Below are 26,613 nucleotides of genomic sequence, written 5' to 3'. Positions count from 1 at the left end.
GTAAAAAAAATTAAAATAAATTGACAACCAGACAAAACAACACAAGACAACAAAAGATAACACATTAGGCTGCAGAAGATCATGCATAATCATTGTTATAACTGTACACATTTCTAAACTTTATGCGAATAAATATATAGAACAGAATACCTGTCAACACTGAGTATGTTTGCCCAAGGCCTTGTCCTTCTCTCCTCTGTGAGGATCTGTGCTGGTATGACTGTAAGGCCCTATGAGTGGCTCTTCGTGAGACTAAGATGTGTCATTGGATTAACCTGTTAGAGACTGTCTCAGCCTTTCTAGTGATCACTGGTACAAAGATCTACCTCTTGCTCTAGCGGATTGCCATCACCTCGACACGGACATTACATGCCAAACACTCTCTTTCCGGCCGTCTTTCTTCATGGTGCGACTCAACCATCTTGTTCCTTAGGATGAAGATTGCGAAGAAGTTAAATATTTCAATTGTTGTCACAGTGGTGCACTTCTGCATTGGTGAGTTGTTCAGACAAAAGAGGAAAACTGTAAAAAAAATGGATGATATATTTAGAATAATCTATGATGTTTGGTTTGTCATTTGAGTTAACGGTTCATTGTGAATGCATTTACGTTAAGTTTGTCCTGTTTTTTTTGCTCCTTTGCTATTCAATTCTATCATTGCTAACTTTCCTAGCAGTCACATGTGAGTGTTTATATTGTCTCTAACTATTGTACTATTATTGTTATTGTATTGTTTTTTTCATCTGTTGCATTTGTTTTATAGGCTTGTTAATGTCAGGTTTCTTGGTATTGTTATGATCGTATAGCATTTCCGAGACTAGGTATGTCTTTCCCTTTACACAGAAAGGGTATTTTAGGACACTGACGTAACTCACCTGTAATCCCAGTCAGAGGGATAGAGCAGGCAGGGGGCTTCAGGCTCCAATAGCCGTAGTAGATTAGCTTCTACCTGGCTTATACTCGGTGGTTCAAGGGATATTTAGAAGAATATCAAATACATGCTGTGTTATGAGAAATATTCACATAACAGAAAACAAAGAATTTGCCTTATCGACCAAGCATCCTTTGCAAGGAATATAAAAACATTGTGTAATTGTGGGCGTGTGTGTGTGTGGTTGTGTGTTTCGATAATTTATAGCACAGTATTGAAGAAATTATGAAATAATTGATGGTGAAAGTCTTTTGCTGAACGAGTGTGATGGCATATGGGAAGTGACGCCCTTTTCCATAGTTTGCTCAGCATCCCTCTCTTTCTTTCTTCACAGCACAAGCTGACTTCGCTCCGTATTTCTACGACAACGGACCCTACATCCAGAATGGAAACCTGGCTCTGTTCAGCCTCTCTGAGGACACAGCAGTCGGTGAGACACGCACACCTGGAACAGCCACAACATTTAGCTTAAACTGGGCGCCGCTCGATAGTGTTTCAAGACAACCCTGAGCTGGATGGAACCGGGATCGATCCTGATAGTTTGCGGGCTAACCTTGAGCAAGACGCCCAACCCTCTTGCCGCTGTTGACATGTATCTTAATTCACCGTTGGAAAAAAACATCTCAATGTCTCGTTGCCCAGTTCACTAAGTAATCAACAACATTTAATCTATTACTCATTCAAATAGGAAATGCCAAATAGTTCAGGTTTGTTTTGTGGATGTGATGATGCCACTCATTGAATTCAACGAGATGAGCTTGATATGAAAGCCTTTGTGTGCACAGCTCCCCAGCCACACCTGACGTGATATGCATCCTTTTTGAGACTATATATACGAGTGCAGAGTATTGAAGGATGATCCTGAATTCTCTCCACAGGCACACACATCTATTCTCTCAACGGGACAGACCCCGAGGGCCAGGAGGTGAGATACGGCCTTGCCTTTGACCCCGGCTCCAAACAATACTTCAGAGTGGACCCGGTTTCTGGGAACATTACTTTGGTGGAGAAGCTGGATCGAGAGGTAAACCTCTCACATTTTCCTAGATGACTGGTTACGGTTTTGGTCCTTATTAAAGGCTTTTAAAAATACAAACAGATATGTTCTTGATTCTTGATGATTCAATAATTATCCTCCTCCAACATTTGTGCATGTACTTTTGTTCTAAATGATCCAAACTGAGGCATTTCTGATTTAGTTTTCATTATTCGTAGAAACAAGATTCCATCGATGTTCTCGTCAGCGTCACTGATGGAAGAAGCAAGGTATGTACTGATGGTTTGAGGCTTACCATATATGGTCCATTGATGTACAGTTGTAGGGTTAGGGTTACCTTGTAGCACATGTAGACCATGTGCTAAATGGTCTACATGGAAGACATTTGTTTGTCTAGGTCAATTGTCGTTATCAACTGTCGAAGTGTAATTTACACAGTTATTATCCATTCACTTCATGTTTTTGTCCTAGACTGAACCTTTTAAGTGGTAAGCGTGTCCCTGGTGTCCCCCACAGGTGGTGGAACGAGTCACAGTGTTTGTGATGGATGCCAACGATGAAAAACCAGAATTCCAAAATATGCCGGCTATTGTCAATGTACTAGAAGTAAGCGATCCAACTCCAAATATATGCATGTTTGAATAGTTCTTTATTGATTTATTTAGAGACATCCTATTTATTTTCTTGATTTGCAGTGTTTCGTCCTTTTGACTATTAACTCCCCCCCCCCCTAACCCTTAGTCCTGGAGCCAGAAGGGGGTCATGAAGCTCGTGAGTGATTGTTCCCAATGCCCTACATGCTGTGACCCTGTATTATCTCCCCGTGTCCCCTCCCAGACTGCCCAGTCCGGAAGCAGCCTCTTCCAGGTCCAGGCACTGGACAGAGACACGGGCTCTGGGGGGTCCATCAACTACTACCTCCAGGTAACCTCCCCCCACCCCATCACCTGACCACTCCACCCAACACGCTGCCACTAAACCCTAGCATAGTCACTAGGTTAGGGGGAGGGAAAAAACCGTAGTGAACAATGTGGTAGGTATCATCAGTGGGTTACTATCGTGTGTGTGTGTGTGTGTGTGTGTGTGTGTGTGTGTGTGTGTGTGTGTGTGTGTGTGTGTGTGTGTGTGTGTGTGTGTGTGTGTGTGTGTGTCTTTGTACATATCTTTGTGTTTGCACGTAGTACATATGGCTTTATGTGTGTATGGTCATACAGTGCATGAATGTGTCTATATTTGTGCGTGTGTATTTGTGTGTGTGTATGTGTGCGTGTGTGTGTGTGTGTGTGTGCGCATGCATTGTTTTCTGTGTTCATTTTGTGCGTGCGTGCCTGTATGTGTATGTGTTTTCATGTACGTTCATATGTCTGTGTGTATGTGTGTGTGTGTGTGTGTGTGTGTGTGTGCGCATGCATTGTTTTCTGTGTTCATTTTGTGCGTGCGTGCCTGTATGTGTATGTGTTTTCATGTACGTTCATATGTCTGTGTGCCTGTGTGTGTGTGTGTGTGTGTGTGTGTGTGTGTGTGTGTGTGTGTGTGTGTGTGTGTGTGTGTGTGTGTGTGTGTGTGTGTGTGTGTGTGTGTGTGTGTGTTTTCATGCAGGTTCATATCTGTGTGTGTGTGTGTGTGTGTGTGTGTGTGTGTGTGTGTGTGTGTGTGTGTGTGTGTGTGTGTGTGTGTGTGTGTGTGTGTGTGTTTTCATGTAGGTTCCTATGTGTGCGCCTGTGTGTATTGTTTTTTCATGTACGTTCATATGTGTGTGTGCCTGTGTGTGCGTGTCTGCTTATGTGGCACTCGTGCTATGGTGAGGCCCGGGATTAAGTCACAATTACATTTGTGTGAGGTATTGGGGGCTTAAAGTACTGCTGCTGCTGCGCGGGCTGCAGGGGGTGGCTCTCTGCACTTTGGGCTATTAGGAACAGAGGACAGCTGGTCCGCCGGGGTGCTAACGCCCAACACATCTGGACCCCGCGGCTTTCACCTGCCCGCCCGTCCTCTGGGCATATGGGCTCTTATGGAGAGATGGAGGGAGGACGGTCTCATGTGGTCAGGATGTGGCCTAATTCAAGTGGCGGTCGGGCGGCCCGCTTTTCATCTGGGTCCATCTGAGCCGTTTCGAATCAAAGCTCACGTGAGGTTTAGGGTTTTCCGAGGGAGGGAAAGGGGGAGTGAGGAAGAGAGAGACAGAGTGAGAGAGGCTTTCTGCCCTGACCTTATCTGAGTTGATCTGTTTGTTTTTTCAAAGGAGCTTATAAAAAAGCACCTTTTGTTAACTCTCTCTTTCTATGCCTCTCTTTCTCTCTTCCTCTCTCTCACTCTCACTCTCACGGTCTCTCTTCCTCTATTTCACTCTCTACCTCCTCATTACTACCCCCTCTATCTCTATTCCCCACATTTGCTCTCCTTTTCCCAAATCTCTCTCTCTCTCTCTCTCCCTCTCTCTCTCTCTCTCTCTCTCTCTCTCTCTCTCTCTCTCTCTCTCTCTCTCTCTCTCTCTCTCAGGGGGCTCAGTCCAGTCTGTTCTCTATAGACAGACATAGTGGGGTCCTCCGCATCCGATCCGGAGAGACCCTGGACTACGAGAAATCCAAAACACACTTTGTCACGGTGATCGCCAAGGTAACGGTTCTACGGCGGCACGGCAACGACCATCATGCTACGCTGTTACTGCACTTTCACTGAGCCAACCCTGTTCAAACTGGGAAAACCGAAGCAACCTGATAATGTGTTCATATAATCAATATCCATACTATGTGATCAATTAATCGACTGTATAATCTATTTATAAAGGGACATTAAATATGATCACGTCTAGAATCATGTATATTTATGTCATTCATCCATGGTTGAACCCGCTGGGCATTTTAATTAAAAGATGCACAGTAACACACATTAAAAATATCTAACCAATCCCAAACATGTGTCCCAGGATGGCGGGGGGGACTTCAATGGCAGGGAGCAGTTCATGTCGTCCTCCGCCTCGCTGACCATCAACGTTGTGGACCAACAGGACACGCCCCCCTCCTTCATCGGCACGCCCTACTTCGGGTTCGTCTACGAGGTCTCGTTGCCCGTGAGTACGATGCCCTCATTGGCTCATACCATTCATCATGTCCCGCTTGGACCGAGATCCGTCTCCAAATCGGATAGGGACACATCTTAGTGGATGTGCCACTAAAGGAGCCTTAATTACATTGGAGCATTAATTACATTGAGTCGTAAGTGTTTTTGCGTTGTTGAATCCCACATCTCATATTTTTTACGGGCATAAATATAGTACATAACATCGCTATACCATTTTAGAAAGTGTGCTATAGGCACATCAACCCACAAGTGTGTTGATGTGCCTTCATAGCACACTTTCTAAAATGGTATAGTGATGTTATGTACTATATAGAGTAAGGAATGTGTTCCTTGGATATATTAACACAAAATGACCAGAAATGACCAAAAGAACTGACAAAGGAAGACATGTTTCCTCAGGGCTCTGAGGTCTACAGGGTTTTGGCCAAAGACGGAGATGCAGGGAACCCAAACCCTATCGTTTACTCCATGGACGACGGTAAGAACCTCCCCCTGCCAGCTCCGATGGTCAGGTGATACAATGAGGGGGTTTGACTCCCAGACAAAAGGTCATGGGTTCCATCCCCAATGTCTGCAGTGTAGTACATCCTTGAGCAAGATGCCGAAGGCCTACCAGCTCATTAACATGTATCTGAAGTCACTGTATTCACTTTGGATAAATGTATCTGTTTATTGAAATACTAGTTACTCTTACAGTCTGACAACCCCTTAGGGGGCAATTGGTTTTGTCCGGGGGTACTTCATTTACCCTATCTAGGCATGTACTCATCCCAACTGTAGGCATTGTTGTGTATGTTTTCTAACTTCTACACGCTCATTAATTTATCGGAAATCACTGTAAGTCGCTATCGGTGAAAGCATCGAATAGTGAGTAAATTGCACTGGTTGAAGTGACTTTGATTAGGCCAGTGATTTTTTTAAGGCTGAGCCTGCTGTGACAGGCCTGTGGTTTGTGTGCTGTTCGTCTCTGCAGGAGACGACGGTGTGTTTGGCATCAACAAGACAAACGGCCGCATCACGCTGCTCACTCAGCCCGGCAATCTGAAGAGAGAGATCTTTAACATAATTGTTCGGGTAAGAGGACATAAATAAAAACTATGTAACCGCATTTTATCAACCTCCGACGCAATGCAAAATATTACTAATGCAGGACAACACCAATGTAGGACAATACAAAACAGTGATGTAAATGTTTGTGTGTTGTTGTTTGTGCGCGTGCCCTATAGGCCTCAGAGGTGGGTGAGAATGGCAAACTGCTGGATTACGGGACGACCCCGGTGGTGATCCGCGTGGTGGACCTGAACAACAACCCGCCCACCTTCTACGGGGAGCACGGCCCCCAGAACACCTTCCAGCTGACCATGAACGAACACCCCCCCGAGGGAGAGATCCTCAGGGGCCTGAAGATCACCGTCAACGACTCGGATCAGGTGGAGATGTAGCTCACAGTGTTGGCTGTTAATAGTCTGTTAACATGGCATATTGTTAGCATAGCATTTAAGCATAACATAAAAGCATAGCATATTAGTTATGGCTCGATATATTGCAGATAGAGAGATGCTCGATGCTGCTTTACTTGACTACAATTGGAGGTAGCATATATTTGGCCATAAATGGAATATAATTTTGACACACTGTATTGAATTTGTGACTATAGTAGTGGATTGAAATAGGTTGGGGGTTTGTGATATTATGCTCATGAGACTAACATAAATTTGAGCAAAGCTCATTCTTCTCTACAATAGTCATTGACATATTCCTAAGTGAAACACCTACATTATAAAAGTAAGACTAAAACAATTACAAATAATGTACTCATTTATACACGGATGCAAGTGTAACTTTATGACCCTACTGCCACTCAAACATAACCTCCAATACTGTGCTCAGACATTAATAAAAATGGGATAGGGAAAAGTAGGCTATTGGTTTCCGTCTAATGGATAATACAATAAAGACAGACACAGCTTTTATTTTGATTGAATGGACAACACTACAGGGATTATCGCCGTCTCTTTCACTCACACTGTTATTATAACAAATGTTGATTACATAAGCTCATGTTTGAATTATCATGGGTTGGCCGAGTTCTGCTCTTTCTAATTTTAGCATATCCATTTCGTGGAAATTGTAGCTTCAAATGTTGTTGATTTTTAGTCAATGCTTAACATCGTGTATTAGCCATGAAAGTTTGCTGTTGATGTTGTTGTTGTTGTTGTTTTGCCAATGGTAACTGTTGTGTATTAGCTGAGAATACTAACTACTGTGTCTATGGTGTGTGCTTGCAGGGGGCTAATGCTAAATTCAACCTGCGGCTGATTGGTCCGGGGAGAATGCTGAGAGTCGTCCCACAGACGGTGCTCAACGAGGCCCAGGTGACCATACTGGTGGACGACTCTTCCTCCATGGACTACGAGAAATACCAGTTCCTCACCTACAAGGTCAGAATCTGAACTCCAAACATGATGGCACTCGGGAGGCAGGATAAGTGTATTGGAGTGTATTGTAAAGCAGTTTGACCCCAATTTGAACCATTCCGGGTTCACAACTAGTACATTTTAAGCCTCTACCTGCTCAATATTCACAATTATCCCAAACAATTCACTGTAAGTCGCTTATGATGAAGGTGTCTAAACGATAATACCAAAGTCACGTTGCTAACACGTTGTCGTGGTCTCAGCTTCTGGCGGTGGAGATCGACACACCAGAGAGGTTCAGCGCCACAGCCGACATCATCATCCACCTGCTGGACACCAACGACAACGCTCCCAAGTTCTCCTCCGACTACTACATAGCCAGGATCCCCGAGAACTCCCCCGGAGGCTCCAACGTCGTCTCAGTGACTGTAAGAGAGCGTTCATCTGACCTGGCTAGAAAGAAAAACTGCCCCTCTCAATGTTGAAAACACAGCCAAAACAGAATGCTAAATATGTAAAGATACAACAAAAAAAAGAGGTTAATTCCCCGATTGAGGATGTTTTTGGGCGGTTTGCGTAAGAGACGAGAGAGGAGAGAAGCTGCCAGATGGCTATCACTTTCATTTTTGTTGTGTAATACAAAATACCCGGCTTTTTGTTTTTGCTAATGCTTAGCCGCAAAAAAAAAAACGGTGCTGTTCTATTCTGGTCGATTATTACTGCATTCTGAAAGCCATACGGGACATTTCATTGGTTGATTTCCAAATCACAGCGACATATTCTTTATGAATATATCATCCCTGATATCAAGCTCATTGTGTTATGGTTCTACATGGCTTAAAATCCACCTTAACACAAAGTTAACAGACGGGTAGCCCACGTCAAATAGGCCACCGGAGTCCCTGTTTCCCGTCAGCACAGTGAGTCAACCTTTAGTAGAAGCTACCAAGCAACAGGAGGGGAGGGGCGGATCACTGCTAAACCCTGCCCATGCATGAACGCTGCAGAGGCTCATCGCTGCGATCTCAGGCAATTTCAATCAGATAGAAATGTAAAAGCGCAGCCAGCCAGTGACCTTGAGCACACAGACAGATAGGCCACTGCCAGACAGTCCTGCACTGAGAGATTAGCTTCTAACGCGATGATGACGACGTCGACGAGGATGTTGGGGATGATAATGATGACGTTTCATGCGACATTGAGTCCAATTCTTTTTTTAGCCGGCCCCCCTACCTCTCTCTCCCCCCGACGGCCCACCCAAAGACCCGTTCGGTGTAAGATTAATTCCATGGCAGCGTTCGGCTCCCCTACTCCCCACCGTTCATTCACGTCAGCTGAGGAATTAAAAATGGCAGATCTCTTTATTTTTTAATGGAAGGATTATACGTTTTTTAGGCATCAAAGTAATTTTTTTTCAGATTTAGACCAATAGATTGAGAGAAAAATGAGTTGGCCTGCTGCACGGTGTAAGCCGTCAAACTCAACGTCACAGCCACAGAACATGTGGTTTAGCCGACTGAGCCTCAGAGTCCCCTAAACCCTAAGAAATACATTCTGAATGAATTGTACAAATTGTACTTGTTTTATCTCTCTCTCTCTCTCTCTCTCTCTCTCTCTCTCTCTCTCTCTCTCTCTCTCTCTTCCTCTCTCTCTCTCTTCCTCTCTCTCTCTCTCTCTCTCTCTCTCTCTCTCTCTCTCTCTCTCTCTCTCTCTCTCTTCCTCTCTCTCTCTTTCTCTTTCTCTTTCTCTCTTTCTCTCTCTCTCTCTCTCTCTCTCTCTTCCTCTCTCTCTCTCGCTCTCTCTCTCTCTCTCTCTTTCTCTTTCTCTTTTCTCTCTTTCTCTCTCTCTCTCTCTCTCTCTCTCTCTCTCTCTCTCTCTTCCTCTCTCTCTCTCGCTCTCTCTCTCTCTCTCTCTTCCTCTCTTTCTCTCTCTCTCTCTCTCTCTCTCTCTCTCTCTCTCTCTCTCTTCTCGCTCGCTCTCTCTCTTGCTAACTCTGTTTTGCCTCTCCCTTCCTCTACTCCAGGCTACAGATCCAGACTCGGGTCGATGGGGTGAAGTTAGATACTCCATTTATGGCTCTGGAGCTGACCTGTGAGTACATTGTATGCTCCATTAGACTTTATCATAGTCTCTCTCTCACTTTCTTTTCATTTTCCAGTCTTTCTTCCATGCCGGTTTGTTTCTATCACTGCGCAGATCTTCCATCGCTCATCCACGTCGGAGTGTGTTTGTCCTTCGTGAAACGCTAAACCTTAACCCTTTTATATTAGGTTACCCTGAATATCCACAATTTGTCAAAGAAAAGTACACGATTCCCACCCAGAATCTGGTTGCACAATTCCCACCCAGAATCTGGTCACACAATACAGTGTCAAACACTCCCATAACAATGCCTCAACAGAAAACAGTGCTTGGAAGTAAGCCACTGATGTGATCTTCACCAAGTTATATGAGGGACCATGAATGAGAACCACATGCCCTTGTGTCATACGCCCTCATACTTAATCTTTAGACAGCTCTGTCTTCATCCGTGTTTAGGCCTCCCTCACACTATCTCCAACATGGTAGACATATTCTACTTCCCTCTCCTTTATACTGATGTTAAATCCGGTTCTGTCTACTTCACCCACATATAATTTATGATGAGTCCTGGCAGAAATAATTAGGGATCAATTCTGTCCCTTTTCCTCATGTGTGTTGTAATGAAATGTAAATCATGTCAGCTAAATGAGTCCAACCAACAATGAGTAAGCAGGCAACATGATTGTTCTTGCTCTATCTCCGTATGCCTCAGCCTGGTTATCCCCATGTGTTCCTGTCGCTAGCTCGTCTTCGCTAATACGCTAATAGGATTGGTGGAGAAAATAGTCTGTGTGCTCTTTGCTTCCACTTACCTGCCATGTGACGGTCACAGTGGGTCACCACGTCACTCAGGGGAAAAGGTATGGTGGCGTCTAGTGGCGTATTCCAACACAGATATCAAAGCTCATTTTAAGTTTCAGTGCCACTCGCTGATATTGAGGACGAGGGATGCAAGTCCTTTTTTCAATCATAATTAATTCAATTCAATTCAAGTTTTCAAAAAGTATATTTTAAATAATTTTTAATAAACACTATATTAAACGACGTTGTTGACACACCACTTGGCGTCATATGAGCCTCTGTAAACATTTTCTACATTAAAAAATTGCACAGTTGACGAGCTAAACCTTAATCTACTGTCTAGTGATATGCACTAGAAAAAGACAAAGCATATGAGAATGCGTATCTTTTTATTGTGTAATTATTTCAGCCCCCAGACAACCCACTTTATCCCCTGCTGCGACACACTAATGTCTCCCAACCCACAGCATAAACACCACCACCATAGGCCTTATTCACGTAGCGGCCATCTTGTTTTCGAAGATGGATGGGGAATCTCCCCACCCGCTGGCGTTTGGAAAACCAAGATGGCCTACAGCCCATAGAAACCATATTCTAAATTCGTCCACAAGCCACAACTTCTCAGCCTCTCATCCTCTCCTCTCTCCGGTCTCCAGGTTCCTGATCCAGCCGGCATCGGGCATCATCTACACCCAGCCGTGGGCCAGCCTGGACGCGGAGCTGCGCTCCAAGTACAACTTCTACGTGAAGGCGGAGGACACGGAGGGGAAGTACAGCCTGGCGGAGGTGTTCGTCACCGTGCTGGACCTCAACGACCACTCGCCCGCCTTCAACCAGAACCTGCTTGAGAAGACCATGGTGATCGGAGCTCCCGTGATGATACAGGTGGGTCGCCTTCTAAAGGGGCGGGGCTCCTCACTCTGAGGTCATTTCCTGCAGATGTTTAATCACGCTGTTTGCAAGCGTATAGGTGTTACACAACCGTTGTCACGTAGTGTGATGCAATGTTTTGGTCGTTTCAGTTCATGTCAGTCTCTCAGTGTGAATGCTCAGACATTTTAGTTCAGCGTCCATATCCGGAGCACATCACACTTATATGCGTCAACTTTTTAAGTGGCCCATTTTAAAGAAATTCATGTTTTTTGGCCTCCATTTTCAGATGTATCTCCTTTGAGAGTAAAACGGTCAAATTAGACAAAAAGATTGACGTTACCATATTTAGGGACCATAGTTGGCACATCGCCCAGAGAGTCAGAAACATCTTAAACGTATGCCCCCCCGCCCTCAGGCCGTGGACGAGGACGCGGAGGAGCCCAACAACGTCATCGAGTACTCCATCATGAAGGCGGACCCCGACAACATCTTCGACATCAACACGTCCACGGGGGAGATCGTCCTCAAGTCCTACGTCAAGTCCATGGCCATCGTCCAGAACATCACCAAGCAGAAGGAGTGCATCTGGTCTGTGGTGGTGCAGGCCCGCGACCAGGGCCAGCCCTCCTTCAGCACCACCGCCGTCCTGAAGATCGACATCACCGAAGCCGTGAGTTCTATTGTTATTATTAAGCCTTTATTTATTCAGGGAAAGGCCACGGAGAGCAGGCTCTCTTTTTCAATGACGCCCTGATTCGAACATATAAAAATATATATAAATATAAAAACATATCCAAATGCACAACAGATATGAACACTGCAATACAGAAAGTAAATAAATAATTAAAGGAATGGGTTGATAAGGTAAAGCATAGTGATAAAATAATTATAGATAAAATATATTATATTTCTGTGGATTATTGGGGATTTTGTGTGCCTGTGATTAAGATAAAGAAGAGCTTTACTAATTCCAGACAGGACATTGGGTGTCACAACAGAAAGTAAAAGACATTAATATTCATTGAAAAATATTCATTTAAAAATATATATTTAACAAGTATATCTGTAAAAAGAAGAGAAAATACAATGGGATAACAAGAAAAAACATTAAAAACATGACAGTCCTCATCCAATGCGATTGTGAGCCTGCCTCACAAGTTCAGAGGCAGGCTTGGCTGTGGTTAAAACGTGTTTATAGATTACTATGAAAACCAGGTGTGAGGTTTGGGGTTTGCCTGTTTGACTCCCAGCCTGAAGGCCGAGGGCTTGGTCGACCGTGGATGTAGTCCACCTGTAGGTATCCTTAATTAAGGGGCCTCAACTCAACCTGCTCGTTAAGGACATGTGACTTAAAGCGGGAAAAAAATCGTAATTGGTCTGTTTTGGAGAACCCAAAACCGGAACAAAGACATCAGTGGTCCAGCTTTTAAGGGATTTTTTTTGCGGGGAGTGAGTTGTTGTTGCAGAACATGATTTAGCACAACACGCACATTGATTTTGCACTCTCTTATTTTTGAAAATAGCCAAGCTTAATGTTTCTCTTGTAGTTTTGGATGTAAGCAGCTGCTAAATGACTAAATCTGCTGTTTCATTAAAGAGTCTTGAGTTAGCTGATATGAACCGTTTTACATAAAGGACTAAATCAACCATGTATGCAATCTTCTGTTTAGCAGTTTGAACCAGCAGATGCTCAACTTCAGTTAAAACAAAGCACAATTTCAAACGCATGCCATTATTATGTTTTCAGGTCAAATCCAGATTTGTCTCATATGTCTTGGGCCTAAGAAAACGTCCGGGGGCTGTGTTTGGGATTTGCTTGACCCTGGTCTCCATCGCCATTTCAGTGACTGTCTTCATTTCAACCCTAATATACTGGAAGTCTGTTAAAAAGACACGAGTCCATCCTCAGGGCAAGATCAGAAAGATTATTAGGAGGCTTTGAGATCATCCAGCAACTCTTTTTTTTCTTTTCTTGAATATCTTTTTTTGTTTTGTTGTATTTGGAGTAGTTGAGTCTGTAAAAGAGTACAGGAGCACATTAGAAAATCGAGTTATGAATGTTTTTCATTCTCATTAGACATTCATCCAGTTATGGAATACATGCCTGAAGACAGTTAGATGATAAATCATTGTCTGAATAGAATACGCAAAAAGTTATTCCTCCGAGCAACACAAAATCATGGGAAAAACCTTTTATTCTCCAAGGGCAACGGCTATACTTGGCATCCCATTCACCCTTCTGATCTTGTCTTGATAATGATAATGATAGAGTTATTCAAAAGCAATAAGAAACTAAAGACATTGCTCGTATTGTTGTGAAAAATATGAATGAAATATAGTCTAAATATAAGAAGGTTTTTAAAGGATGAATTTCTAAATACCTTCAACTCTTATAGTCGAGCTAATGTAAACTGTGGGCCAACGCCCCTAGCTTATGTGCACGTTAGAGTACATTAGAGTTAATTTATAATGTACAGTACAACATTAATGCAGTATATATTGCCTCCAAGCCAAATCAGAGTCCATGCAGTACACTGGGGACCAGGTGGGCGACAGATCAAGAGAAAAGGACGGACTAAAGTGTGTTTTATTCATCAGTCTTCTCCCTGTGCTCTTTCACAGACCCAACTGGGGGGTGGGCCTCTGTCTACGTTTTTAATGCAGAGTAGAGACAAACCGTTGCAAATCCTGGCCATGCTGGCCGGGGTGATTGGCACGATGGTCGTAGTCACGGTGACCATCTCCACCGCCACCTTCATGCGTAACAAAAGGTCCAACCGCGTGCTTCCCCACCGCCGGGTCAGGCGCCGGCCGCAGAAGCCCAGCCAGGGCTGGTCCACCTGGACCCTCCCCCGGCCCTTCGGCCGGGGGTGGGGGCGGGGGGGCGGGGGCGACCCGGCGGACAAGTTCTCCGTCTCCCGGGGGGAGGAGGAGGGGGTGGAGGCGGAGAAGGTCAAGGTGGAGGTGGTGGAGAACATCAACTACAACAACAACGTGACGGTCGGCGACGTGGGCTGGGTGGGTTTGGGGTCGCTCAGGCCTCTACCGCTGGCCCATCCGCCGCCCCCGTGCGCCCCGGCGCTGCCCCCGCCCGCCTCACAGTACCACTGGGCAGTGCCCACCGTGTCCGGGGGGGTGGCGGTGGCGGCCAAGGCCAAGAGGAAACAGAGGAGCAAAGAGGACCTGATGAACAAGGCGCTGGTGTCTGAGCTCAAGATGAGGCTGGAGCAGAAGAGACTGCAGAACCAATACTAGCGACCGGGGGACACTGTGTGTGTGTGTGTGTGTGTGTGTGTGTGTGTGTGTGTGTGTGTGTGTGTGTGTGTGTGTGTGTGTGTGTGTGTGTGTGTGTGTGTGTGTGTGTGTGTGTGTGTGTGTGTGTGTGTGTGTGAGAGAGGGGGTGTGTTGGGGAGGCATGGGTTGGTAGGAGTTAGTGTGTTTCGGTTATGTTATTTGTATCTCATTTTGAGATTTGTTTGTATAGTTTTAAAAAGTGAAATAGATTCCATACCGACTTTCATACCAAAGTGTACCAAACATTTTCATTCATATTTCTCTGCATTCGTGGCTTTTTCATTCAATGTTGTTTGTATTACATTTTGTATATTGCATTGTGTTTTGTTCTTCAGGTTTGATTATCAATCTGTTGAAAATTTGACACTCAGCTCAACGTTTTTATCTGAGTGGAACAGGTTAAAAAGAGGAAAATGAAATGTTCCATGTGACGGTTTGAGATATTACCCTCAGGTCTGGTTTGATAGACAAGGGAAGCATTCTTTATTTAGCTTCTTGAGGTTGTTGACCAGATCTTAAGCTTGAAGAGCGAAGCCAATTAGGAGAGAGCTTTGTAAACAAGCATGAGATCAGCTGCATGACTAATAAAGTTTGAAACTTCTTTTTTTAAAGATCACATTTGTGAGATCATGTTGTTGATGTCAATTTCTCTCTCATCAGAATTATAATAAATATATATATAAAATATATTTTATTTTTGTGGATTATTGGGGATTTTTTTGTGCCTGTGATTAAGATTAAGATGCACTTTACTAATTCCAGACAGGATATTGGTTGTCACAACAGAAAGTACAAGACATTAATATTTATTTTAATATATTCATTTAAAAATATATATTTAACAAAAATATCTGTAAAAAGAAAAGAAAAACAGTAAGAGATGGGTCCTGAGATAAGCATTGAACACAAATATAAAAGCCAAATCATGCTTCCTTCTGATTTAAAGCATCCGCAAATACAAATCATTTCCAAGCCAAATTCATGGTTGAAGAGAGTTTTTACCATTCATAAATTGTTTCGTGCACACAACCAATTATAAAGCTACACCAAACCACTGAGTGGATATTTATGTAGTCTGCCGCTTAACATGCACACCATTCCAAAGTTACATAAAAAGTAAAATCAATTGCAGATTACTCTAATCCAAGACGCAACATGTTCATTTTTGTACAATATTGCATCTCTGGCTAAAGACCAAAAGAACATCTGTCAGTCTGTGTTTGTGAAATAGTTTGGACACGCAATATGTGACTGACTTTAAAGGGATTTTATGAATGGAGCTAGCCTATATATCCTATCAATCTTATAGGTGAAATTTCTTATTATATTATTATGTATGTATTATGTATGTGTATGAATCTGCTTTAAATTATTATTTACTAGAAATGATTGAATTATTAGCATTTCATTAACAAGGCAAGCAATGTTCCAATCAATGTTCAAACCTATATTAGGGCATGTGTCATATATGAAGATGCATGCAAAAATGAACATGCAAACACACACACACGCACATAACCCAGACGTTCTACTGTTTCCAGAGGCTTTGACCCGTGAACGAGACGAGAATGAGGAGCAGTCCAAAAGATCATGCATTATAACATAGAAGTGGGGGCTGGGATTACGGAGCTTTTTCATACAGGATTATCAACTTTCAAAGAGCATTTATGCACCAGAATTAAAGAAAGCTATGTCCAATATTTGGGACATTTCACATTTGAACAGGCCATTAAAGCCCATGCCAGACGTTGAGGACAGATGACAAATGAGTGTTATCGTGCAAACATTGGTTCATATCTGTTATATCATATTTTACTCTCAGCGCTGGCCATGAGAGCCATAGTGTAGCGTGGTGTTAAAATGGAGTCTGCCCTTCCTGTTATACGATTGTCTTTTACTGACAGTATCACAATGAACAGAAATCAATACTACGTCGTTCAATTGAAGAAACACATTTTTTAACATGCAACAGATCAGATGTAGGGATAGACGCTTGCTGGCCAAACAGACTGATAGACGGGCAGACATGGAGTCTGATCTAATGTCTTCATATTTGTGTTGCTTGTATTCCTAACTGATCCTTATCTGCGGAGCATGGATCTAACAGATACCAACTGATCTTCTTGCGTCACAGGTGGGGGGGTGGGGGGGGGGGGGGGGGATGTATGCATAGAAACAGAGGGCACTGGTGGGCTTGTTGTGTCGTCCAATGAGATGGAGGAGGAGGACAACGGGGGGGGGGAGGGGTCGCAGCTGAGGGAAAATGCCAGTGTTGAGTGGACTTACGTCAAATGAACAATGCCATTGGCTGACACATATCCCCGGTGCCATCTGCCCGGGGGCCTGACAGAATGGTCCGGGTTGATGACGCAAAGCCACATTTCACGTGTGCCGCGATGCCCATTTAATATACACACATCTAAGCACTGACGCATTTGGGTGTACTTAATGTTGTGTGTCCAGTGTGTGTCTGTCTTTAAAGGGAATGAAGGAGTGATCCAGGTTCAACATGCTGCATCTGTTTCCCTGATTCCTGATACGGGCGGGTGGTGATCTGCAACTATAAATGTCAGGGTTTACTGGTGGACTTTGAACAGCCCTTTACAAAGGCAAAGACCATCAGCTTACAATAAGGTCATCAGCATAACCTAGGAAGTAGCAGATATTATCAGGATTGAATATTTTTATGGTGCTCATAATAACGCACGCGCACACACAAACACACACTCATTGAAATGCCATTGACATGGGCAACAGGTGCATGTTCTGCATATATTTGCTGCATATAACTTTCAAATGCCTTTGAAAGTTATGGTTGTCAAGTTGTTGCCAAGAAAACAGGAGGATTGTATTTAATTTTAAAAACATTTAAAAACATGCATTTACTATCGACAGCTTGTTTAAACGCATAATAGCATTGCTATTACATTTTGACAAAAACATTTGACCATAACTGCCAATCAAATCACAGTCATTGCTTGCATAATTTGTTTACAATCCTGTCAATGCATGCACAATTAATATATAACAAGATGAAAATAGGGCTTATTAGAGAATGTGATGCTGTGATTAATACAGCATCACATTCTTCCTTCATATCAATCATAAATCTTCAAATCAGTAATAGCAGTCATCGTTTCTCCCGGGCCTAGAACAAAGGAAGAGAAAATATTAAAATAAAGGCAAACTTTTAATCAATAATAAATATACAAAATGCTTTGTATGAACATTTTGTAATATTCTGCTCAACGACAGCATTTTATAACATGCTTTAATGTATTTAACAGCAAGTTATTGCTTGACTAACAATGTGTTGAAGGAAGAGGAAGAAGGAAAGGAGACTTAATACAAAATGAGGGACGTCAATTCATAAAAATAACAACCCAAAACAAATCCAGCCGCCCTCTCTTGTTAAACCCACTATTATCTTCTAATACAGTTCCGCAGTGAGTCTGCAGTGGTCCGCCATTTTGTTCTTCAGCCCCCTATCTTCAGACCTCCTCCTCACCTTTCGGTCTTCGCTGGACTCCCTGTTCACCAGTCCCTCGTCGCTGGCCGCCTGCAGGCTATCAAACGTGCTCTCCCTCTCCCTGCCGGCTCCCCCTCCTCCCCCACCACCTCCTCCACCACCACCACCCCCACCACCCCCTCCACCCCGATCCCCAGCCCTCTGCTGCCTGTTCCTCCAGGCCTTCGCCACGCCCTCGGGGCAGGCCAGCTTGGCGTCCGTGGTGCACGCGTACATCCCCGCCGGCACGGCCAGCACCATGGCCAGCACGATCACCACGATGTGGATCAGCTTCTCCCGCTGCTCCTTCTCCGTGACGTCACTGCCCGTCACAAACACCAGGCACTGGCCCGGCCGCGGGCTGCGGTTCTGCAGCGTGACGCAGATGTCGTACTTGGTGGCGGGCAGCAGGTCGGACACGGCGTAGGCGTTGAGGCCCGGCCCCACGTGCACCGCCTCCCGGGCGCCGGGGGCCCCGTCGGCGCGGCCCAGGTGCACCGTGAACCAGGTCTCCGAGGGCCGCTCCAGCGTGGCGTACCACTCGATGCTGATGCCGCGCACCGTCTGCTTGGCGATACGGATGTCGATGTACACGTTGTCCTCCTCGCCGCCGCCGCCGCCGCCGGGCACGGGGAGGCCGGAGCGGGGCCGGGGGCCGTTGGGGGACGACGGCGACTTGGCGTCGGAGGAGGAGGAGGAGGAGGAGGAGGGAGAGTGGAGCACCTCCAGGGCGATGCTGACAGAGGAGTTGCCCAGGAAGTTGAGGGCGCTGCAGGTGTAGAGGCCGCGGTCCACGGGGTGCAGGGCGGGGATGACCAGGCTGGTTCTGATGATGTCGGCCGAGATCCATTCCTGGGATTCTGGGAGGAGGAAGAGGAGAGAGAAGGTCTGTATTTAAGAAGTTGGAGCAATCACGTTGTGGGAAAGGGGGTGCACAGACGCACAGAAAAACACAGACATGGGTGACACACACACACACACACACACACACACACACACACACACACACACACACACACAGGCAAGACACACAGACACTTAGCCTATAAACACACACACAGACCTACACACACATCGGCAGACACTCAAACAAGCTGTCTTACAATGTCTCATCTGACATGGAGGCCTATGTAAATACATTGAAATGAAAGGCTCTTTAATTTCCCTTTAGTGGGTCAGCAGGCTGGGCTCTGCTGGGAACTCTACAGCGGAGGGTTTAAACGTCTATAGGCCTAGTGACGCGCTGGTTAATTACAGTAGGTCAACACCACGCGCGTATTAGGTGGCGCACGCTCCACCACCGTAATCTCCGACATCTCCTAATCAACATCAGCGATGTACTTGCAGATTAAGAGAATCAGTGGTGATTAAATTGCGGGCAGGCTAATATCTCTAGATATGTCCTTCCCCCTCTTATGGAAAGGCCGCAGCCCGACCCCTTGGTCAAATAAGAGGTTTTGCATCCAAAGTGTGTATTTAAATGTATAATGAGATAGCGGTGACGCTTATGGTGTCATTGGACGCGTCGACATCAGACTCTTACCGCGAAATCCTCTGATTATCTTCAGGCCATATGTCCACCACACCGCGGGCTTGGGCCGGCCGCGCGCCATGCACTGCAGGGTGATGTTCGCCCCCAGGGGCATGCTGATGTTGGTGAATGGGGTGGAGACCACGGGCCTCAAACACCTCTCCAGCTCCGTCTCGTGGAAGAACTTCCCCGCTCTGACGTCCGGACCCGAGCAGGTCAAGTAGGAGTTCATCAGGAGGATGGGCGGGCCAAGAGACTTGGCGAACTCCACGAAGCCCGCCAGACGGCAGTCGCAGAGCCACGGGTTGTCATGCAGCGCCAGCACGACGTTGGGCCCTTGGTGGTTGGTCTCCTGGCCGCTCGTGCTCTGTATTCTCTGGTAGAGCGGCCAGTTTAGGAAGACTTCCCTCGAGATGACCGAGAGCTGGTTGAAAGAGAGGTCTAAGTAGGTCAGACCGGGCAGGTATTTTAGCGCGTGTTCGGGCAACACGTCTAGCTGGTTGTGCTTCAGGTCCAGGATCTTGAGCGCGGGCGTGTCTTCGAAGGCCGTCCACGGCACCGATCGTAGCCTGTTGCCTTGGAGACGTAACTCGGACAGGTTTCTTAATCCCTCTAAAGCCTTTGAATTGATCAGAGTGATGTCGTTAAAGTTCAACCACAGGTTTTCCAGGTTTGGGACGGTTAAGAGGGCTCCCTTGGGGACTTCGGTGAAATGAGACTTTTCTATGCGGATTTTGATCATGTCTACCGGAATGTTGTCCGGTATGGCTCCGAAGGCACTCTCCTCCATGCATATAAGTGACCTGGGGTGGAAGGGAATGCCGTTTTAGTGGCCTACTCTTTTAATTCACCTACTTCTATTATTTGCCTTATCTTTCCTACTCAACTGAATTCAAAGACAGACATACATAGAATAACAAAAAAAATCTCTCTTACTATTTTCTGGATAAAATTAAGTTATAGTAAAATAAAAAAATATCTATATTAAATACAATATAAGATGTTTTTCAATGTGAATCGCGTTTAGTCATTTCAATAAATAAATCATGACAACAAAATGTGCGAACATTTGCAGTGAAAACAACTCTTAATACTAGTGTCTAATTCTGGGTTAACACTTCTTACCTGCCATTACGGTCTGCCACGCAACTGCACCCTGTTAAACATTGAGTCAGAGACTCACATACTTGCACGTTCACGGTCAACACAACTATTAATAGTAGTCTACAAAATATGTCCATAGTCCGATGCAATTCCCTTCAAAGACATGTGCGGGCTACATTTGTGGTCAAGGCATGTCGAATGTTGCAGACGAGAGAAGCCTATTAAGTCTTTAATCCCTTGTGTTCTACCTAAGACACTAGAGGGATGTAGCTCTCAGGAACAAGATGCATGCTTAACACCTGACGCTGGCGGCTGGGCGGACCCGATTGGTCTTATTCCCCTACCATCCGGCTTGGTTCTAAAGGCAAGCTGGCTGGGGGAACTGAATGCAGAATTTGGCCTTCAGTCTCCCCATGGACACCTGAAGAACTCCATTGGTGAGGTTTATGAGCAGGTTGGGGAGTTAGGGCAACTTCTGGACATATGGGTTCTAAACCGAGAACCTGCCGGATGTGGATGACTACCGGCTGGCAGGTTCTGGGTTTGAACCCCAATGTCCCCGATCCCTATCCTGCCCTCAGGCCACTGTCTTGCCCGGTTAGATAAGGATAAAACCGATCAACAGACCAAAGATAATCAATAATATCAATACATCTGTGTTTTTAATCTTTATGTAAACCCTTCCCAGATTACCTTCATCAATCCATTGATCAGACAACAATTGATTAATTTCACGCTACAGACAACGGAATGAAACCATGAATAATAACCCACACGATGCTTCAACAACTCTAAATATAAAAGTTTATTTAAATCCATTCAAATAAACATACTTGGGGATAAATAGATCTATATTTATATGGGGCATGGCACAAAACAGGGGAGCGTATCCAGAGATATGGTACGAAACGCGAGCGTTTCTCGTCCAACCTCGCCTGTCCATTGCCACCTATTTACACAGAGTCTCGCTCAGTCCTTTCTGCTCATATCTCTCCAGCTTCAGCTTTGCCACTGCTTCCTGTGGTGTGTGTGTGTGTGTATGTGTTGAACCACTCCTCGCTCGGTGTGTGTGTCTTCTCCTCCGAGACCACTTGATGGATATATATACTGTATATATATACAGAGGTAAAGAATATGCAAGTGTAAATAATCAGGGGTTTGTATTTACAGCATCACACGGGTACACAAACAATGGAATTCCCCGCAGCGGTCGCGTTCCCCTTTCACGTCGGGTCAGTTTGGTGGAGGTGTCTTTGTGGGTTGTCCGTAAAATGATCGGAAATACATAAACGATTTCCAAGATTCTCAGATTCTTTATCCTTCTATGAGTTTCTTTAGCAGGCTTTGGTTGTATAAACAATATGCTGTACACTTAAAAAATAAACAGTAGTTGCTTCCGAATAGATTCATGACACTCAGTGTGGTCATGAGCTCCAGCCTTTATATCATTGAGTTGGATGTCACCCGTGCACGCGTCATCTTTAAACCTCTAGGGAAGTGAGTAAAGTGAATGAAATCCTCCAAAGTCCCCCCCTCTAAACCGATATCTCCATGATGGTGCACCGTGCGAACGTCCTCCGGCAGAAGTTGACGTGCTGCGGGCGCGGAGGCGTGGGCGGCATCACCCAGCGGGGGGCCGCCGGCGTCGGGGGGGAATCCCAGGGCTGCGGGGTGTGTGAGCGGGTGGGGGGTTGGCTGCCCTCCGCACGATGGCGGGGGGCGGCGGGGAGGTAGTGATGGGGGTGATGGTGCCGCTGTTGAGGCGAAGGGTCCCGGGAAGGAGGTTGGTGGGGTGCGTCTCGGTTCTGTTGACGGTGAGGATGGGTCGGAGGCGAAGGGTCCCGGGAAGGAGGTTGGTGGTGTGCGTCTCGGTCCTGTTGACGGTGAGGATGGGTGGGAGGGGGCTGCTGAGGCGAAGGGTCCCGCGACGGAGGAGGGTGACGGTGTGCGTCTCGGTTCGGTTGACGATGGGGATGGGAGGGACCCGGTGGGTGCTGCCGCTGGGGCGAGGGGTCCGGCGGAGGAGGGGGGGCAGCGTGCGGGGTGTGAGCGTGCGGGTTCTGTTGAGGACGGCGATGCTGATGGGGCGGAGGCGGATGGCGGTGCAGGTGGGCGCCGGGCAGGTGGCGCACGGCGGCGGCGGGGAGGGCTGAAGCTGGAGCATGACGTCAGCAGAAGTACTCGTTGGGCTGGCCCTCGATCTTGGCCGTGGCCTCCGAGTCCAGGCTGGAGCGGGCGGACAGCAGCCGGTTGGACTCCTCCGGGTTGAGCCGGGTCAGGTACTCGCCCTCCTGGCCCTTGGCCTTGGTGGCGGGCGACAGCGTCTCGAAAGTCACGTAGGAGTCCTGGATGTCCTTGGACTTCTTGCCCCAGTACTTCTGGATGCGGCGCTTGAGCGCGCCGCAGCACACGATGACGGTGAGCGGCACGGCGATGATGCACGCCACCGTGATCACGATGACATTGATCAGCTTCTGGGTGCCCGTGGCGCTCGCCGCCTCGTCGGTGGAGAAGATCACGCACTGCTCCTTCTTGGGGATGAGCCCCCGGACACACACGCAGGCGATGTACTTGGTGCGGGGCACCAGCCCCTCGATGGTGACCCGGTTCTGCCCAGCCCCCACGTTGATCTTCCTCATGTCGCGCTCCCCGAACACGGCGTACAGCACGCTGAAGGCCGTGGTGTTCTTGGCCTTGGGCGCCCTCCAGTTCAGGGCGATGGTGTTGTCCGTGTCGCCCACCACCTTCACCGAGCGCACCACCCGGTCGGGGTCCTGCTGCAGGGACGAGGTGTTGGCCGCCAGGTTGCTGAGGTTGGTCTTCTCCAGGTCCAGCAGGCCGTCCTGGGCTGAGGACGTGGCGGGGCCGGCGCCCGGTGGGCCGCCGTCCGAGCCGTCCGACGGCCCGGCGGCGGCCCCGCGCCCCGGTCGGGGGCCAGCGGGGCGGCAGGCTCCGGGGCCGGAGGGCGGGGGGTGGTGTTGGTGGCCGGGAGCGCGTACCGGGCCACCAGTTTCTCCTGGTAGGCGGCCTTGCCCATCGGGTTGGGTTTCTTGGCCTTGGGTTTGCGGTCGGCGCCGGTCTGATTGCCGTCCGCCTTGGGGCCGTTGGACACCATGAGGGAGATCACGGCCTCGGCCTCACCGGCGTAGTTGACGGCCTTGCAGACGTACTTCCCCGAGTCCCGGTAGGACACGGCCGGCACGCTGAGGATGGACCAGGTGATGCCCTCCTGGGAGATCTCCTGCTGGACTGTACAGGACAGAGGGGAACAGCGGCTGTAGGAGGTGGGTCTACTCGCATACACACAAACTAAAGCGCAGCTTGGCTTTCAGAGGTTAAAGTAGACCTGTTTTACTACCTAGACGTGGAAAAATCGGTCAATGACAGTCTTCTCAGTGGACTGTAGCGAATGGTAGGCTTATCTATCCATCCTTCAACTAGGTGGACACGCCCACTTGATGCCACTATGTCACAGGGCAGGGTCGATTTTAATATGGCTTGTAATGGATAATCCCACTCACACCTGGTGGTCAAATGTGGGGCCCTTTAAGAAAACATTATTTAAACCTTAATTGCGTTTGTTGAAGCTATGTTTATTTGTATATTTATTTATATTTTAATATTTTATAGTTAAATATTGTAGAAAAAAGTGCAATATGGTGATTTAATGGATCGTTTAATGGAGTGTAATCCGTTATATATATATATATATTTAAAAAAAAAGATTTAGCCAAAGCGCAGGAACAGTGACCATTCAAGGAGAGAAACGAAAGTGCAACTAACGCAGAGCAAAAACGACGAATCTCAGACTCACCGGTTCCGTTGATCAACTTGCCGTCCGCCCTGCGCCACGTGAGGTCTGGGATGGGCACTCCGATGGTGCCGCAGCGCAGCAGCACGTTGTTCCCCACTGCGCTCCGGACGCGCGCCACCGCGGTGTGGATGCGAGGGAGCTGGCACCGGCGCAACTCCACGTCGCTGAACAGAATCCCGGACTCGCTCTCCGGAGCCGAGCACCGCAGTCGGGTGTCTATGAACGCCACCGAGAGAGTCGGCGACTTCTGAAACTGGACCAAGTCGTAAATCCGGCAGTCGCACACCCAAGGGTTGTCATGGAGACCTGAGGGGACAAAAAAAAAAAAGTGAATAATGGTTAAAAATAAAATGGTTCCCATGAAACCACACACGCGTCAGAGATTCAGACGTTGATTTGATGATCCTAAATTAAATTAAATTTGTGTTGAGCGTTAATATTTAGTACTATCTTCATCACCTAGTATTAGTTTGGAGCTCTCGGGCCCTTGCGCCGGTTTGACGGAGAGCCAGGAGGCCAGCAGCTCAGCAGGCAGGGTCTGCAGGCTGTTGCTGGACAGGTCCAGATAGGTGAGGTTCCTCATGTACAGGTTGGCCTCCAACGGCAGAAAGGTCAGCTGGTTGTTGTGCAAATCCAGCAGTCTGAGGCTGGGCATGTCCATGAGGGTCTCCCAGGGGAACGCGATGAGCGCGTTCCCGTCCAGCCGCAGCTCCTCCAGGGTGAGCAGGCCGCGGAAGCTGTCCGGGCTTAGGCTGGACAGCGCGTTGAAGGACATCCACAGGAACTCCAGGCTGGAGAGGTAGTTAAAGGCTTCGCCCGGGATGATCTGAATGGCCGTTTTCTCGATGCGCAGTTTGGAGGTGTCGGCGGGGAAGCCGACAGGCACGAGGGAGATGTCCTGGTCGTTGCAGATGACGCTCCTGGGGGGGAAAGGCGCACTTTGCAATTCAGATGCGCATCATCATAAGAGATCACGTTTCTACAACTGACAATTAACGCCGTTTTTAGGCCTGTGTGCATTTGCAACATATCCATTGTGATAATAATAATTGCAACATGCAGCCCTAATCCTTTGGATTTGTATAAAATATTACGTGAATAGTTTGTGTTATTGCGAGGTATTATTTTATACAGTAAAATTAGATGACCTTTAAATGCAGTAGTTGAAAATGGCTTTGGGAGATAAGCCAGCGTTTAACAACATTCATCTTTTTACGTCAAACGACCCTCAAACAATCAGCACAAAAAGTGTCAGAAAAACACTTAAATAACTCAATAGATTAACCCTTACCTTGCTTTAGACCCGTCACTCAGGTTGTGGTAAAAACAGCTGCACTGGGACGGACACGCGCCCACCGAGGGGAGAAGCGCACCTGTGGCCAGGTGGAGCCCCAGCACCAGGAAGAGGAACATTTTGGCGCGCGCGTTACATAAACATACACACACACACACACCACACACACACACCTGCCCTACATGCGTCCCCCTCGCGCGCCCACTGAAGTCTCTCAGACGGTTTGGTTTTGTCTCATCGACCGGAATATCACCCGCATGGCTTTGTACCACCGCTCCGCTGTCCCATAGTGATCTGACCGCTTCGAGTCCACAGATAAAAAGGATAGACGAGGATTAACGGAACGACTGGCGTTCTTTTCATTTGGATGCGTATTCCGCATCCCAGAATCCGATAGGCTACACATACACAGAGACAACCCTATTTATTACCACAGGGGGGAAAAAACTTCCGAAATGGTCATAATCCACTCTGATGCGCGCTTTTTTTTTATTGCCTCAAATGTAGCTTGTTCATTTGAGCCCTACTTTCCGTGCCATGGTAATCTGGCAGCTGGACTGAGTTTGCCACAAGGTGGCCCCTATATCATAGTATGTGGCTCCTGAGGCCACTGTGCCTTCATATGCTTACAACACGAAGAACTGAATGGGTGATTAACCCCACTCATCTTATCTAAATTATAACCGATACGATGATAAAAAAATTGATGAAGTCAATTATTCGAATAGTAGGCCTACAATATAAAATTAGCTCAAGACACAATTATTATAAACGTTTTAAATGTGATGTTATGAAAGTCAATCTAAACAGCATAGTAAAACAATACAATACCATTAGTCACATAAGCATTTTACAGCACTCAGTAATTACATTTTAAAACTGCAGC

General features: G+C 46.7%; 3 protein-coding genes across 3 annotated transcripts in view; 1 reads left to right on the top strand and 2 right to left on the bottom strand.

Moving 5' to 3' along the window:
- The window catches only part of cdhr1a (cadherin-related family member 1a), a 31,533-nt gene extending 16,962 nt beyond the window's left edge, over window positions 1-14,571 (top strand). Inside the window, exons 3-19 of the mRNA XM_056609941.1 lie at window positions 1,266-1,361; window positions 1,810-1,955; window positions 2,147-2,197; window positions 2,445-2,534; window positions 2,766-2,852; window positions 4,428-4,544; window positions 4,855-4,998; window positions 5,409-5,487; window positions 5,983-6,083; window positions 6,236-6,439; window positions 7,298-7,450; window positions 7,690-7,854; window positions 9,450-9,517; window positions 10,966-11,194; window positions 11,598-11,852; window positions 13,805-14,088; window positions 14,221-14,571. Of these exons, the coding sequence (XP_056465916.1) occupies window positions 1,266-1,361; window positions 1,810-1,955; window positions 2,147-2,197; window positions 2,445-2,534; window positions 2,766-2,852; window positions 4,428-4,544; window positions 4,855-4,998; window positions 5,409-5,487; window positions 5,983-6,083; window positions 6,236-6,439; window positions 7,298-7,450; window positions 7,690-7,854; window positions 9,450-9,517; window positions 10,966-11,194; window positions 11,598-11,852; window positions 13,805-14,088; window positions 14,221-14,437 (2,486 nt within the window). The 3' untranslated portion in view covers window positions 14,438-14,571. The remainder of the gene's footprint in view (window positions 1-1,265; window positions 1,362-1,809; window positions 1,956-2,146; window positions 2,198-2,444; window positions 2,535-2,765; window positions 2,853-4,427; window positions 4,545-4,854; window positions 4,999-5,408; window positions 5,488-5,982; window positions 6,084-6,235; window positions 6,440-7,297; window positions 7,451-7,689; window positions 7,855-9,449; window positions 9,518-10,965; window positions 11,195-11,597; window positions 11,853-13,804; window positions 14,089-14,220) is intronic.
- A 3,335-nt stretch (window positions 14,572-17,906) lies between these two features.
- On the bottom strand, window positions 17,907-20,756 carry lrit2 (leucine-rich repeat, immunoglobulin-like and transmembrane domains 2). The gene is made up of 4 exons (XM_056610276.1): window positions 20,641-20,756; window positions 19,528-20,318; window positions 18,131-18,844; window positions 17,907-18,079 (listed from the first exon to the last, which is right to left on the bottom strand). The coding sequence occupies exons 1-4, from the start codon at window positions 20,754-20,756 to the stop codon at window positions 17,907-17,909; spliced, it is 1,794 nt and encodes a 597-aa protein (XP_056466251.1).
- A 2,031-nt stretch (window positions 20,757-22,787) lies between these two features.
- On the bottom strand, window positions 22,788-25,846 carry lrit1a (leucine-rich repeat, immunoglobulin-like and transmembrane domains 1a). Its single transcript, XM_056610243.1, is given in 5 exon segments — window positions 22,788-23,488; window positions 23,491-23,868; window positions 24,434-24,739; window positions 24,893-25,353; window positions 25,725-25,846. Coding segments are annotated over 5 exon segments (1,968 nt in total).
- Window positions 25,847-26,613: the final 767 nt, after the last annotated feature.

This window comes from Gadus chalcogrammus, chromosome 15 (genome assembly GCF_026213295.1).
Source record: "Gadus chalcogrammus isolate NIFS_2021 chromosome 15, NIFS_Gcha_1.0, whole genome shotgun sequence".
Classification (NCBI taxonomy): domain Eukaryota; kingdom Metazoa; phylum Chordata; class Actinopteri; order Gadiformes; family Gadidae; genus Gadus; species Gadus chalcogrammus.
This window is presented reverse-complemented; position numbering and strand designations above follow the sequence as displayed.